At 47.6% G+C, this 14,135-nt stretch overlaps 1 protein-coding gene across 3 annotated transcripts in view; it reads right to left on the bottom strand.

Annotated features, from left to right (window-relative positions):
- Positions 1–14,135, bottom strand: part of Mvb12b (multivesicular body subunit 12B) — a 169,629-nt gene that overhangs the window by 46,580 nt on the left and 108,914 nt on the right. Inside the window, exon 8 of one of the 3 annotated variants that reach the window (XM_071600963.1) lies at positions 9,302–9,743. The exons of the other annotated variants lie outside the window; for them this stretch is intronic. Within the exon in view, the coding sequence (XP_071457064.1) occupies positions 9,718–9,743 (26 nt within the window). The 3' untranslated portion in view covers positions 9,302–9,717. Of the gene's footprint in view, positions 1–9,301; positions 9,744–14,135 lie in introns of those variants that run through there. 3 annotated transcript variants of the gene reach the window in all.

Here is a 14,135-nt window from a genome sequence, read left to right as displayed (position 1 = left end):
AAAATAATAATAATCTCAGGCCCAAATTTGAAACATTAAATTTTGGGTGATTTTTCCTCCATAAAAAATATAAATGACAAAATTGACTCAAGAAAAGGCAGAAAGCCTGAAAAATCATCATGAAAGACCCTGAAGCTGGTCTCCCCTGCCCCAGATGCCCAGCTTCCCTACATTACTCCAGGGCAACTGAGTTCCTATGCGTCACTTCCTTCATTCCCAGTCCCAGAGGAGAAGACACAGAGTATTTTAGAAATGTTTTTAGGTTTGAAAAGAAGTAATTCAAGAGTCCTAGATCACTTGCAAAGTTATATTTTGTCTAATTTCACATCCATAAATGATAAAATCTTAAATTTTAGCAGCTCAGATCTAGTACTATATTTAAAGAATAATGCATCATACCAAAGCAAGACGTATTTTGGAAACATAACAGTGACGTTCTCAGTGATAAGTCATAAAAACAAAGTGGTATCCATAGGTTAAATGAGAAAAAACACACAATACTGTATTAGTATTTCAGAAACTGTATAGTTTCTGAAAGTTTTTAAAATATGAAATTCAAGTTAGCACCTGAATTTAAGTAAAGAAACCTCCCCCAGGAAACAGGCATGAAGAATCCTTGCTTTAATGTGATCAAACACTCCCAAATCAACAGCCTGCGTCAGACTGGACCTGGCCCCAGCCAGGAGCCGGGGAGCAGGGTGAGTTCCTGACTGTGGTCAGCGACGGTGGTCATCAAGACAGAGCAAGAAAAGGAATAAGCAGGAAAGTTGTCACGGACACAAGATCAGATACGTTTGCAGATGATATTGTAGTCTATCAAGAAAACCTCGATAAAACAGTTTGGAAGCTACTGGAAATGAAAGACACAGTGTCCAGTTACAAAGTAAGCACTCAAAACCAAGGGTTTAAAATATATATGTAACCCAATTGAGTCAAATGTATGAAAGATGATATATCATGAGCTTTGTAATGTTTTGAACAACCAATAAAAAAAAAATAAAAATTAAAAAAAATATATATATGTATAAGCAACCATCAGTTACAGCCTAAAGGACAAAGCAACAACTAAAATTAAAACCTAAGGGGCTGGGGATGTGGCTCAGGGGCTGGGGATGTGGCTAAAGTGGTAGTGTGCTCGCCTGGCATGCGTGCAGCCTGGGTTCGATCCTCAGCACCACATACAAACAAGGATGTTGTGTCCACCAAAAAACTAAAAATAAATATTAAAATTCTCTCTCTCTCTCTCTTAAACAAACAAACAACAACAACAACAAAAAACCTAAGGTAGGAGACAAGGAAAACTGGATGGGCGAGTGGCCAAGCCCTGTAATTCCAGCAGCTCAGGAGGCTGAGGCAGGAGGATTGCAAGTTCAAAGCCAGCCTCAGCAACTTAGCGAGGCCCTAAGCAACTCAATGAGACCCTGTCTCAAACTAAAAAATAAAAAGGGGCTGGGAATGTAGCTCAGTGGTTAAGGCCCTGGGTTCAGTCAGTACCCTTCCCTGCCCAAACAAGAAAAACTGTGATACTTTACTAAATAATATAAAAAGACATTTGGATGAAAGGAGAATCACATTATATTGCTGGATGAAAAGATCAAGTATTTTAAAGAAGACCATTCTTTCTAAATTAATTTATAATTTCAGTGTCTTTTTTTTCAATAAAAATCTTGAAAATATTTTCCTTGGAAATTCAAGAGATTCTACATTTCATCTGGGTAATAAAAAAATTGAGCTATAACTATTAGGAACATGTTGAAAAACAACTACAAAAATAGTAAGATAGGAAATCTTAAACACACTCATAATAATTAAAAGTGTGATTTCCCCCACGGAGGGTCTCACAGATCAGGCTGAGGACAGACCAAGCCACACCCTATAGCCCTGTTCAGTGATAAGGGATGGGCGGGTTGCCAGGGAGAGGCCGAGGGGCTGGAAAATGCTCAGGAGTGGGTGCAAGTGAACTTCAAGGGTGACAGGGACATTCCAGGTCTTGCTCCTGGAGGCAGCTGTCATGTGGTTTGACATTTTCCAGAAAGGTGGATTCACTTATCTTTTACTGTGTTCTACAATTATATATAATAGTGGGGTTTGTGTTACATATTCAGATTTTTTTGATGTGTATGTCAATTACACCTCGATAAATTGGACTTTAAGAAAAAAAAAACCAGAATGGACAATTAGGAATATACTTTTGCATGTAAATATATGGTCTAGGAAAAATGTTGAGAAAGGAGAGACCCTAACACACTTGTGTCCCTGGGTGATGGGATTATGAGTGGTATTTATTTTCTTCCTCATGCTCTTATGCATTTTTTAATTTTGCTACAATGAACACATTGCTTTCATAATTCAAAAAAGAAAATGGTTTACATCTGGTTTTGATTTAACCAAAAAAAAAAAGAAAGAAAGAAAGAAAGAAAAATCTATCAATGAGCTGTTCTGTCCAGCGACGGACTTTGTTAGGCTGTCACAGGAAATGTCAGGTAAGTCACTCTAGTTGGCACCTCAAGCCACCATCCCTGAGGCAGAACTCCTGGAGCACCCTGTTCCAGCTTCTGCAGGTGCCTGGCTCTCAACGGGGGTGTTGAGGGGTACAGGCAGGGCACAGCAACAAGAAGCACCACCTGGTCTAACAGCTCTGTTTGCTGCTAGGAAAACCAAATTCCAGAGGAAGGAAGCCACCATCTCAAGTCTGGAAGGTCAAATGGACTAAAACGTGAAGGTCTCAAGTTTGATCAAAACAAGCCTTTAACACTGGAGAGCAGTGCTAATTCCACTGTGCTGGAACACCTGCCCAAATCCCTGGGCTCTAGGAAAGTCTGCAACTGGCCAGATGCCGACAGCCACTTGCTGCTCTTCCATGTTGCCTGCCCTTTCCCTCCACTCTGAGAACAGCACATCGCATCAGCGTGGGCCCCCAAATGAGAAGACACATGGAGTGGGGTCCCAGCAAACCCACAGCCAACCCACAGTCACCAACTTGTAATTTGAGTGAGCATGCTACATGGCGCTATTGTAAGTTACTGCAATTTGGGGATTGTTTATTGCTGCAGCATGACCCAGCAAAGACTGATTAATATACCTATCTTATTTTGAATGATGATATCCATTGTGTGCTATTATAAAGTAAAAATAAAAGATTAAAAAGGCCATCTCTGTGCACTCTAATATCACCCCCCTGTCCTGAAATACATACCTTTGGGAAACTGCCACAGCTCAAGATAGGAAAGAGATGAGGGTCAGGGAAGATGATGACAAAGAACCATCTCTGAAGGGAGGATCTTTGAGGGCCAAGTGGACAAAATTCAGACCTGAATCTCCAAGAACCGAGAGCTGCATCACAGACTGTGCTCACGTGCATAGCACTGCTTTAAAAGAACTTGTCAATTTTAAGACATCTGAAGTTGGGAATAGCTGAGATGCACAGGGGAAGCACACAGAGGGGTGCTGGGATCGTGAGAGGCATGGAGACATGAGCCTAGGAGCCATCTCCCTGAGCTGGATGCTCTGGCCACGCATCTCCTTAGCAAAGTCCATCTGACCTCCAAGGTTCAGGCGGTGCTTGCCGACTCCACCTGCTTCAGGTATCTGGCCTAATAGGTACCATTCAGCTACCTAGAACTTCCATGCTCTGATCAATAATGGTCCACTTGTTTGGCTCAGGTAAATTACATTTGCATATGCAAATCATGTCTAAATATTCTGTACTATTAATGTTATCACTAATTTCATAATAATAGTTACCAATTTCCACACGGATCAAACTTACAGTTTTGTAGCTATTAGGGAAATTGTGCTTTGTAATTAAGATAATCCTCATTTCCAGATGCTAATTAACTATATAATAATTAGTCTCATTCACTAATGCAAATTAAGGATTTTCATCTTTATTGATAAAAGAGTTGCTTCTTCTCAGTTAAGGAACGGTAGCTCCAGAAATCTTGCAGAGAAATACTTTTCCTCCTCTAAAGGTTAAAAGGTAAATCCATTTTTATCAGTCTCATTTGCGAATGCAAATTAGGTCTGATTAATCAAGTCCAAGATAAATGTGCAAGTCTTATTTGGGGACAGAATGTATAGCTTCTTGAGTTCTGCTCTCTCCCCTTATAGACACACAGATAAAAGGACGTGTGCGCGGGAGCGAGGCTCCTGGTCACAGGAGCACTGGCCCAGGCTCTCTAGACACCACTTTTTGCTTCCCTCTAGGGCAGCAGGATAGATCTTGAAACAGTTGTCTTAATGCTCCAGCCACAGTGCGAACGAGGGAGGAGAGATTTTTGTGAGTAAATACAGAGGAGAAAGGGAGAGCCACATCCGTTTGCGTTATTAAGTTTTCTGTGCTCCAAACAGAACACAAACTGGCACCTCCCATCGTGACTAATGAGGGCCGCCTCGGCTAGAGCAGAAGGGCTGACAGCCAGCGAGGCCTAGTTGGCAGCCGCAGCCCGGCCTCACCGCATTCATCATCCGATAAACCAATCCACCAATTCTGCACCACCATTTGTCATTAATTATGCTAATCAGCACACCATTACTCTCTGATGACACTGTGGCTGTTATTAGCTAGTTATGGCTTTTCAAACGCACAACTTATTGTGCATGCACGGGCTGTGCCGGCATCAGCCTACAGGGAAGAAACGTCCAATTATGAAGAGAAGAAATTTGCTATTATCTTTTTATAACAAACCAATTTAGTAATTAGAAAAGTCTCTGAACTCATAGGTTCTTCCCCCCTTAAAATAATTGAAACCCAAAAAATATGTTTTTCAATATTTCTCTGAAAGAAAGGGAAATATCAACTCAGAGATTTTTTTTTTTTTTTTTTTTTTTGCTAAACGTCTAAAAGTGGGGCCTGGGAACCACTATGCACGTGCGTGTGGGACAGAGACTCCCTGCAGGCTTGTTTCCTTTCTGATTTTGAATTAGCATGGGTACTTCATTTCATATATTTCAGCCTCGCCAAACGCCTGGAGGATGGAAGCACACCCAGGTGACCTTCGCGGTGACCTTCCCACTCCCGGTGAGCAGAGCTGTGCACATCCCTACCTGGCAGATGCTCCCTCCTGGAGCCATAACAGCCTCCTTTAACCCCTCGTGGCCCCCGGTGACACTGCCATGGACATCCCATCCCTCAAATGACCTTGGAGAGGAAAGGGCTGGCCAAGTTAGCACATGGCCTGTGCAAGCTTGGGGCACCATTCTCGGGCTGGCGGAAGAATGGAGTCCGAGGGGGTCAGTGGGCAGACCACATCATGGACAGCCCTTTTCAGAAACTCCAGACTCCAGGACTCACCTCCGGGCACTTGTCCAAACCACGCACTGATTCCGAGTTGTTGTGTTCGGGCTGGGAGTCTTTACCACTAGTTTGAGAAGCTTCATCTGGATTAAGAGCTCATTAATATCATCAGAGCAAATGGGCCTATTAAAACATCTTTAAGCAATATCTGAACATAAATCTCCCTAAACTATATTTAATGACTGTACTTAAGATACATTATATGCAAGTCTTAATGAGACATTAGATAGCATTTTGAAGATTAAAATTAGAGAAGCCATATAAAGTCTGTCCACTTAATGCAGCCTTAAGCTACCCTGATGAAAGCATTACTACCAAATTATCACTGCATTAGAACAAATATTTTTAATCATGTCTGATTTATGCATCCTCTTTTTCACATAGTTTTCCTTTTCACAAAAATACATTTGGAGTTGACAAAAGAGTATATTAGGAAGGTTTCGAGTTCTGGAGCAGGCCGGAGGGAGGCGAAGGCAGAATTCTGCTGGCGCAGCACCCCAAGCCCATCAGCATGGTCTCCTCAGCCATTCCAGTACCAATGGCAGCCAAGGACTCCTTGCCTCACCACGGAACCCCCTCCAGATCTGACCAGGCAACACAGTCGCATTCCACCACAACTCTGAAGGCAACGCAGCTCAACATGGTGCAGGGCATGTAACTCAGCCAGCAGCCACATCTGGGTGCCTGACACCCTGCCAGCAAGTAGCCTGCCCTGCACTGGGCCCCAGCCCAGGGGACGGGGACGACAGGCACTCCAAGCTGTAAGGTCTGTGACCTTCTACTTGTCTTTGTTCCCCAGAGCCTGCCTCAGAGGTGTCAATCAGTCCTATTTCCACTCCAGGGCCCCCATATGAACAGCAGTCAGTGCTGCTGGTGAAGAATTAAAAAAAAAAAAAAAAAAGTTTGACTCTCCTGGGGCCAAGGGGATTTAGACTCCTTAACCAGATCCAAATCCTCCTCAAGGCTGTTCAAACAAGGAGGCATCCTGAGGCCTGCGGAATGCTGGGGGCAGGATGGGAGCTACTGGGAGCAGGAGCTGGGCTGCAGAGAGGTGCTCTCTGCATACAGGCTCTGCTCGTGGAAAACAGGAATGTGTATCCTGAGCCAGTGAGAGCCTGGTGAGACTCACTGCACAGACACACGGGGTCTCCTGAAAGCAAGTCCAACTTCAGACGAAATACATAAGGTTATTTTTTTCGGTATATTTCTCTGCTATATTTCAAACCTACATGCCCAAATTGTATATATATTTTTTCTTTGCAATGCTAGGGATCAAAGCCAGGGCTTCGTGCATGCTAGCCAAGCACTCTGCCACTGAGCTGCATCCCCAGCCGCAACCAAACCAGAGTTTTGATGCAAGAGAGAACTCTTCTGCCTCCACCCACCTAGCTGCTGCTCTGGAGGCCACCCCTCCAAGGGGCCAAGCTGCATCCACTCCTGCACAGAAGCAGTGGCCTCAGTCCTGCGTTGTGTCTGCAGAAGACTCGGGACCTCACTGCCGGCCGAACTGGACAGAGAAGATGCTCCAAGGGGCTGCACAAGGATGGGACTACCTGAGTGTCACCGGGGATCATGCACAGCCTGGACTCGGGTCTGACAAGCACGAGGTGCCTGGTAATAAACTGACACTTGGAAAACATTTGAGACCAATTATCACTGGGTTTTTTAGACTTTTCTCCCTGGTACTTTATACCAAAGTGTAGCCACCTCTCCTACATACTATTCAATTATGAAAGACTTTGGGATTATGTAAATCTAGGCCAGTCCACCCGTGACGCCTCTTTTAATAGAATGAGATTATCCAGGTCTCTTTCTTCCTTCAAAGAAGAAAGCAATACAGTTTAAACACACTGGTCATTGAAAGGCGACTCCTCCTTTAGCGTGTAAAATTGGTAGTGACAAGCCCATTTCTATTTGCTCTTTCTAGATATTCTCTCCCCAAAAGGAACTACTTCATGATACAATTTTGCATTTTTAACTGTACGAATTAGGCATTCTTCATAAATAACAGCCTATGTGCTATACACAGGAGCTCCTTTTTATTAGGGACATAGTAATGAACAATGAGCAATGTGTTCTATTATTCTTTGTCAAATCACAAAATGCTACATTAGAATAACTGTGCTGGTCAATGTAATATAGTAGATTAAATTCAACTTCTGTGGAAAAACCACTGTAAAACAGCATGATAAGAAGGCTATAAAAAATTTAATTTTACTCCAAACTCCATCACAAAAAAAATGGTGTGAAAAGTAATTTTGCATAATCAGTACACGCCATCTGGAACAATTAACCGATTTCTATAGAACTAGGAGGATCAGTCATATCTGCTTATTAAAGATCAGAAATTATACAAGTAATAAATCCTTGAAAAAACTACGCGCACTCCCGCCTGTCAACGCTATTTTAACTTCAAATACTGAAGAACGCCTGATAAGGCTGAAAAGAAGAGATTAATATATGCAAATTACATCCAGCATTTAAAATCCCCACAACTGTCTCCGGTTTTCTGTCCCTTATTGCTGCCTTTATGTTTTATTCATACACCAACTCACCTGTCACTTCATAAGCTATAATATTATGGGGGTATTATTAAACAGCATAAAGCCGTGCTTTAATTGGAAAGCTTCATTGCATTTTCCAATTATTTGGAGTAAATTAAAAGCAGATGCACATAGTTTAATAAGGAGTCTAATATCAGTTCCGGGAAATCAAAATTCATTGTCATTACTATGCCGCGATAGTTTTGCAAACTGTACTCAATTTCAGAGGTTTTCAAAAGAAAATCTGTCTATGCAATCTGTTAATTGTCATTCGGTTAATAACTGTTTAAATATCCAAACTACACAGCAGCTTCCTATTAAAAAAAATTAAACTACAGGGTTTCTGCAAGCAAACAAATAACAGCGTGAGGCTCCTGGGCTGGGCTGGCTGGACTTGCCAGACCTGCAGGTTCACCTCCCAGCAACGGGAAGGCTCGAGCGCTCAGCCCCACCACCGCTCAGCCCTGAGCCGGAGGACAAAGAACGGCAATTTCTGTACTCCTCCAAGCACCGAGGTTACAGAGCTCCAAGACAGTGCTCCGCGGAAAAGGGCAGAAGCCAGGTTATAAATTGTGCTTTCAGAGGTCTGCACTGCTCAGCAAAATATTAGCCTCCAAAGTTTTAATTGGTCCATCTAAAATAAATCCTTTTAATGAGTGGATTAACGGATTCAGGACACAAACATGGAAAAATCAAAGAAAGCAAATGTCGTGAGCAATTTGTTTTTTAAAAAATTGACCCCTGAAGGGCCATTCCGTTCCTGGCTCATGACCCCCTAAGTGGGGCGTTCCTTGGGCTCTGCAGGCACCCAAGTGGGCCAGGCTGCCAGACAAAGGGCTGTACTTTAAGCCATCATGGACCTGAAGGACCACATCTCAAAGGTCATTCTTCCCAGGACTCTTGCTGGCAGCTGTAGCTCCCCACAGCTCTGCAGCTACCAGTTGCACACACACAAACACGTGTAGCAGAAGCAGTTACAAATGGGAAGTCAGAGGTGGACGCCAACGGTACACGTAACCTTTTCATTTTTACACTAAGTGACAGACTTTTCCAAATCCTTGGTGTGTAAATTATAATAGGACAAGCAGTAATTGACTTCTAAACTCCTCCCACAGCGAGGGCTACAATTAATCTGTTTTTAGCAGAAGAACTGCTGCTCTGCAAAGTTCATAACTTGTAGGCTCTTTCCCTGATCCAATTAAGACCTGAGCTGGAAAGGGAACAGTGCAGAATTTGATCTGCAGCTTGCCTTTCAAAGGGCGGAGCAGCCAAGGTCCCAATCAGGGATGGGCAAGCCCCTCCAGGCCAGATCAGACACCAAGGGCCCATGGGGGAGCTTTCTGCAAAACAACTGGAAACTATGCTCAAAGATGAAGATAAAAGCAATTCTTGTGCAGTGATCCAAAAAATAGCATCTCTTTTTCCCCCCAAAATTACCTGTTTTAATAAAGTAGACACACTGTGCCAACTGAACCATTTAATTATCTGCAAAAATGATGAATCAAAACAATCGTTTGCAAAAATAAATGACTAACCTCTGATTAAAATGTCTGTCCTCATTAAGTCCAAATAAAAGGTACAATATCTTTTTGAAAAAATGGAGCCTGAAGAAATGAGCAATCTTTCAGCATCGGTAGCCTCTCACTGAACAGTGGTGGTGGCTCTCACCAGACAGGACATCTGAGGAAGATGCTCAGTCTACTCCCGATCCCGAGCACAGACACTTGGGAAGGACCCGCAGTGTGCGTGCCCTGTGGTCTTGAGCTTGGAGGGCTGCTGGCCTGGCAGTGTGCTCCGGCTCAGGGAGAGGGGCTGTGGCAGGACACGCTCACCTGGTGTGCACGGTTCTGCAGCAAGGAAACGGACCTTTTGTTGTTGTTATGATTCTTCTTTTGCCAGAGGGTCTGGGGAGGGGAGAGATTGGGAAGGCAGCAACTGTAAACCCAAGAGAACAGGACAAGAGGCAGAGGACAGAGAAAAGTCACAGAGAGGGCAGAGCAGCACCAGGACCAGCAGCCTCAGACCAGAGCTAATTTGGTGAAAACAGAAAGAGAAAATCGAGGCCGGCTTAAACCTGAGGCGGTTTTAGCTGCTGCAGACCAACACCTCAGGCAGTTCCTGAGTTCTGATTAGCAGGGAGGGCTGGCCTTGCCGCACGTGGTGGAAGGTCCCCTCCAGGGAGCTCCCAGCGGCAGCTGCTGGAGCGAGGGCTGCCCCTGGCTGACAGTGTTCCTAGGTGTGCTTGTGGGAGATGACGTCAGTGCTTCCTGGGAGCACGGGAAGTGTCCCTGCAGTGCTGGGCAACTCATGCACATATCTCTCACCCTCAAACGTCAGAAGAGAAAAATGTGACTCAAAATTACATGAGGAAGTGCAGTGACTCTTCCGTAAGCCGTCTGCAGCATGCAGCAGGGGCGGGCACACACGAGAGGGCTGGGCCGGGGCCAAGACCAGCTCCTCCCCAGAACCTATCCAACACCAGTACTGAGCACCTGCTGTATGCCAGGCCCTGGGCTGGGCACCAGGCACGTGCCAGTGAATGAGCATCCTCATCGACACTCTCTCATCGAACCCCGAACTCTGACCAAGATGGGGCTTCTTTCGCCAGGGCGCGTTCTCACAGGGGCGAAGGGGCATTTTGCAAGCAAAGGGCATATTTCAGGCAAATGCAAGGCAAAGGACAGAAAGACAGGTGCATTTATTGCCTCTGGGTAACATGCAATTAAAGACGCCTCTGAGTGTCACCAGGAGCAGTGCTGAGGGCCAACCAGGCAAGCTGTACCCTCTCATTCAAAGTTATGGGTGCTGCCTTGCGGGGGATCATGAGACCACTCGAGCCATAAAACAACTCAGGTGTGAGAAAGCGCTCTACGGCAGGGTCTCACCTTGAGGGGCTTCCGCATCACTCATCTCTCAGACAACCGTGAGACAAATCTGAGCCCAAGGAGCGTGCTCTCCGGACTCGGCATAAGTAATTCCATTTGAACTACAGGCTGGAAAACTGAAGTTTCTTTTTAAAATAAAACATAAATAGATTTAGGATTGCCATTGACCATTACTGAAGAGAGGGAAGAAAGCATCTGGTATTCAAGACACCAAGACCAATGAGGGTCAGGGGATGGACTCAGGGACTCTGTCCATGCAGGAGAGGTGGCTTCTCTGTTCTAAGTGGATCCCAACCTCCTTTGTCCTGCCAGATGTTAAACGCACTTATTCTGACGTGGAAGGGGGGTGCTCACGTTGAGTGACAGCTAAGGGTGACTCTGGATCTCATCTCCACCCCTGGCAGCCACCCGGCTCCTCCCCAGGTCCTGCCAATGCCCACATCCCCACACCGCAGAGCCCTCAGGGACTAAGTGCTAACTGGGGTCTCAGGACCTGCTTCCACTCTCGAGGCTGAAGCAGGGCGTCATGGGCTGGGCCGTTCCTGAGAGCTGGCTGGCGTGCACAGGCCAGGGAGGCTCCAGCATTCCTGGGCTTGGTGTCAGCAGAGGCTGGCTCTTAGGAGACCTGGAGGCTGAAGCTTCACAGCAGGGAGGCAGGTGGTACTGGGATGGCTATCGCTTCAAATGGGAGCCCTGCTCAAGGGGAGTGTGGCACAAGAGAGCTGGAGTGGGGGAGAGGAACACTAGTGGTTCAGTCTCCGAAAGTGACATGGTGGCCTTGGGCCACTCATCACCACTAGAGGGCCTGGAGAAGACCATGGAAAGGGGGCCATCTGGTGTCCAGATCCCCAGTGGTCTGCAACAGGAGGGCTGGCCTACCCCCGAGGACTGATGGGGGCCAGCAGAACCCCTTTCCTGGTGAGAAGGCATGGGGAGGGGCTGCAGACAGTGACCAACATGGGGACATGCCCCTAGCACGTAGTGCGGCACCTGGCACAGCTCTAACCCACCATGTGTCACTTCACAGACGGGAAGCCCAAGGCATGGAAAGGCTCCTGCCTGCCTGAGGTCACCGAGGCCAGAGGCCCATGCGCCCCGCCTGCCATCCGTGATGACTCCACACCTGGGGTCCTCGTCAGCCCAGTGCCCTGGCCTCACTCCAAAGAGATCCCAGAGACAATGGTCCTGGGCCACCTGAGACTTCAAATAACCTTGAGACCCAACATGGCCAGTAGGCCTGTGTCCTTCCCCATTTTCGGCATGGTGTGGGCTGGGTGGTCTGGAGTTAGGGTCTGGGGACCAAGACGGTGCATGGCTCCACCCTGCGCTGCAACATGGGCGTCTGCAGCCTCTCAGGACCTTCTTCCCACCTGCAAAGGGTCTTCTCACTCGGGACATGTTGGGACTAATGACAAGACGTGTGGACGTGTGTATCCAGCACATACACGGCAGGGGTGGGGGGCAGCTGGGCATTAGTAAATAAATTAATCCAATTAATGTGATCCATTTTAATAAAGCAAAAGCAACTTCAGCTCCCTCAATGTGCTCAAATGAAAGAAGTTGCCTTAATTGTACCATTTCCCCCCTTGCAGCCCCTAGTTTATTATTGTGAGAAAAAGACAAAGAAACGGGCTGAGTGGACACAAGCTGCCCCGGGTAGGGGTGTCTGGTAAGCCCACCACTTCCTCCCTCCACAGCAGACCTCAGAAGAAGTGTGGAGGCAGATGAAGAGCAGGACCAAGCGCCCTCCTGTGTCCTCAGCGCTTTCCCCAGGTCTGATCGCGCCACTTATGCGGAAGGGAACCGTGAGGGGGAACGGGGCGTGTTCCTGCTGAGAACCAGACGGGAAGATGAACACCCAGGGGGAAGGTGTCCGAGAGCGCTTCCTTCCCCAGCAGCTCGCGGTTCAGGGCCACGTCTGGCCACCTTCAGCTGGGAGGCCTGCGGCCTGGAGCCTGGACATGGCAGACCCACACAGGGCGTCCTCAGTCAGTGCTAGCTGGACTGCTGTGGCTATGACAGCTGGTGTTGTCACTGCAGTGTGACTGAGGGGACGCGAGAGTGGAGACCCCGACAGGCAGGGCCCTGTGCCTGACTTCACTCACTTCTCCCGACCAGCTAACCTGGCTCCTGCCGCGCACCCAGGCCCTGGCACCGGCCCAGGCTGAAGCAGGGCTGAGGCCCATGAACCCGGGCTGCCTGCGCCGCACCACACTCAGGAGCCAAACAGAGGAGGAGGCACAGGGCACTGAAGTATCTGCCACCTAATAACATTTTTATTTTTCACGATGACGAAACTGGAAAGTCTTGCTCTCCCCTCTGTGCACGGGGGGAGCAGAGAGGAAACCTGCAGCAGCCCCGGCCCCCGCAGAGTGGAGGCGGCTACCGAGGCTGGCCTCTCCCTCCTGAGTGGCCGTGCCATCACCTCCCCGAGAAAGGGCTCGTGGGCTGCTTGCCACTGAAAATAGCCCACTCCTAAGTGATGACGCGTGACAGACCGTCTCGGCTGCCAGGGGTGCGCGCCGAGCCACGCCAGAGAGCCTTTTATTGCAAGTTTCTCTGGACTGAGGAAGAAATTTTCCCTGAGTGCTCAGAGAAGGCATCTTATATATCAAAATTATATAAGGAAGCACGAGGCTAAGAAGGCGACCTTGCTGGGCGCCAGCCAGGGAGCCCGAGTGATCATTCTCAACCAATCTTTGGGTCGCTCTGCGGACTGCACCCCTGTAGGGGAGGTGAATGCGGAGGGAAGTGACACCACTGCAGCACCCTGGCTTACAGAATGTTCTCACACACCCCGGTCCTCGCAACAATGCAGGGGAGCAGCAGGTAGTTACTGCGTTCTGTTACAGGTATAAAGAAGAATATGAGCTGGCCCAATACAGGGCTTGTCCAAGGTAGCAAACACATGGCTCCAGGGACTGCCATTCACATGTGTTGTGCAGTGCACAATCCGGGCAGCTACTGGCAGCAGCTCTGGAAGATGATCAGTATGTGTCAGGGCCAAGACTGGAATCTGTGCTTCTGACCCCTGTATCCCATCAGTCACATGATAGCCCTTTCAACAGGCTTCTGTTTAGCTCAGAGGCACAGAGCCTGGCACTCAGCCGTTCTCAGGGTCTGAGGAATGGGTGGAGAATGAAGAGCCTTGCTTTCTTCTGGCCCTTGTTTATTTACATCCTCCTCACTTCAAAGGGACGGAAGGCTGCCTCTGTCCTCTCTCAGTGGGGTCTCGCCTGGCTCCATGTGCTCACAGGGGAGGTCCCCCAGCACCAGCAGAGTGGTGGACCAGGAAGAGCAGCGGCCCCAGGGGAATCAGAGGGCCTGTGGAGGGCAGTCCAAGTTCTGGCCTTCACAGATGGGGACAGAGGCCTTGGGGGGGCCACTGCAGTGCCTGGCACAGATGTGCAG

The sequence above is a fragment of the Marmota flaviventris genome, chromosome 13 (genome assembly GCF_047511675.1).
Source record: "Marmota flaviventris isolate mMarFla1 chromosome 13, mMarFla1.hap1, whole genome shotgun sequence".
In the NCBI taxonomy this organism is placed as follows: Eukaryota; Metazoa; Chordata; class Mammalia; order Rodentia; family Sciuridae; genus Marmota; species Marmota flaviventris.
This window is presented reverse-complemented; position numbering and strand designations above follow the sequence as displayed.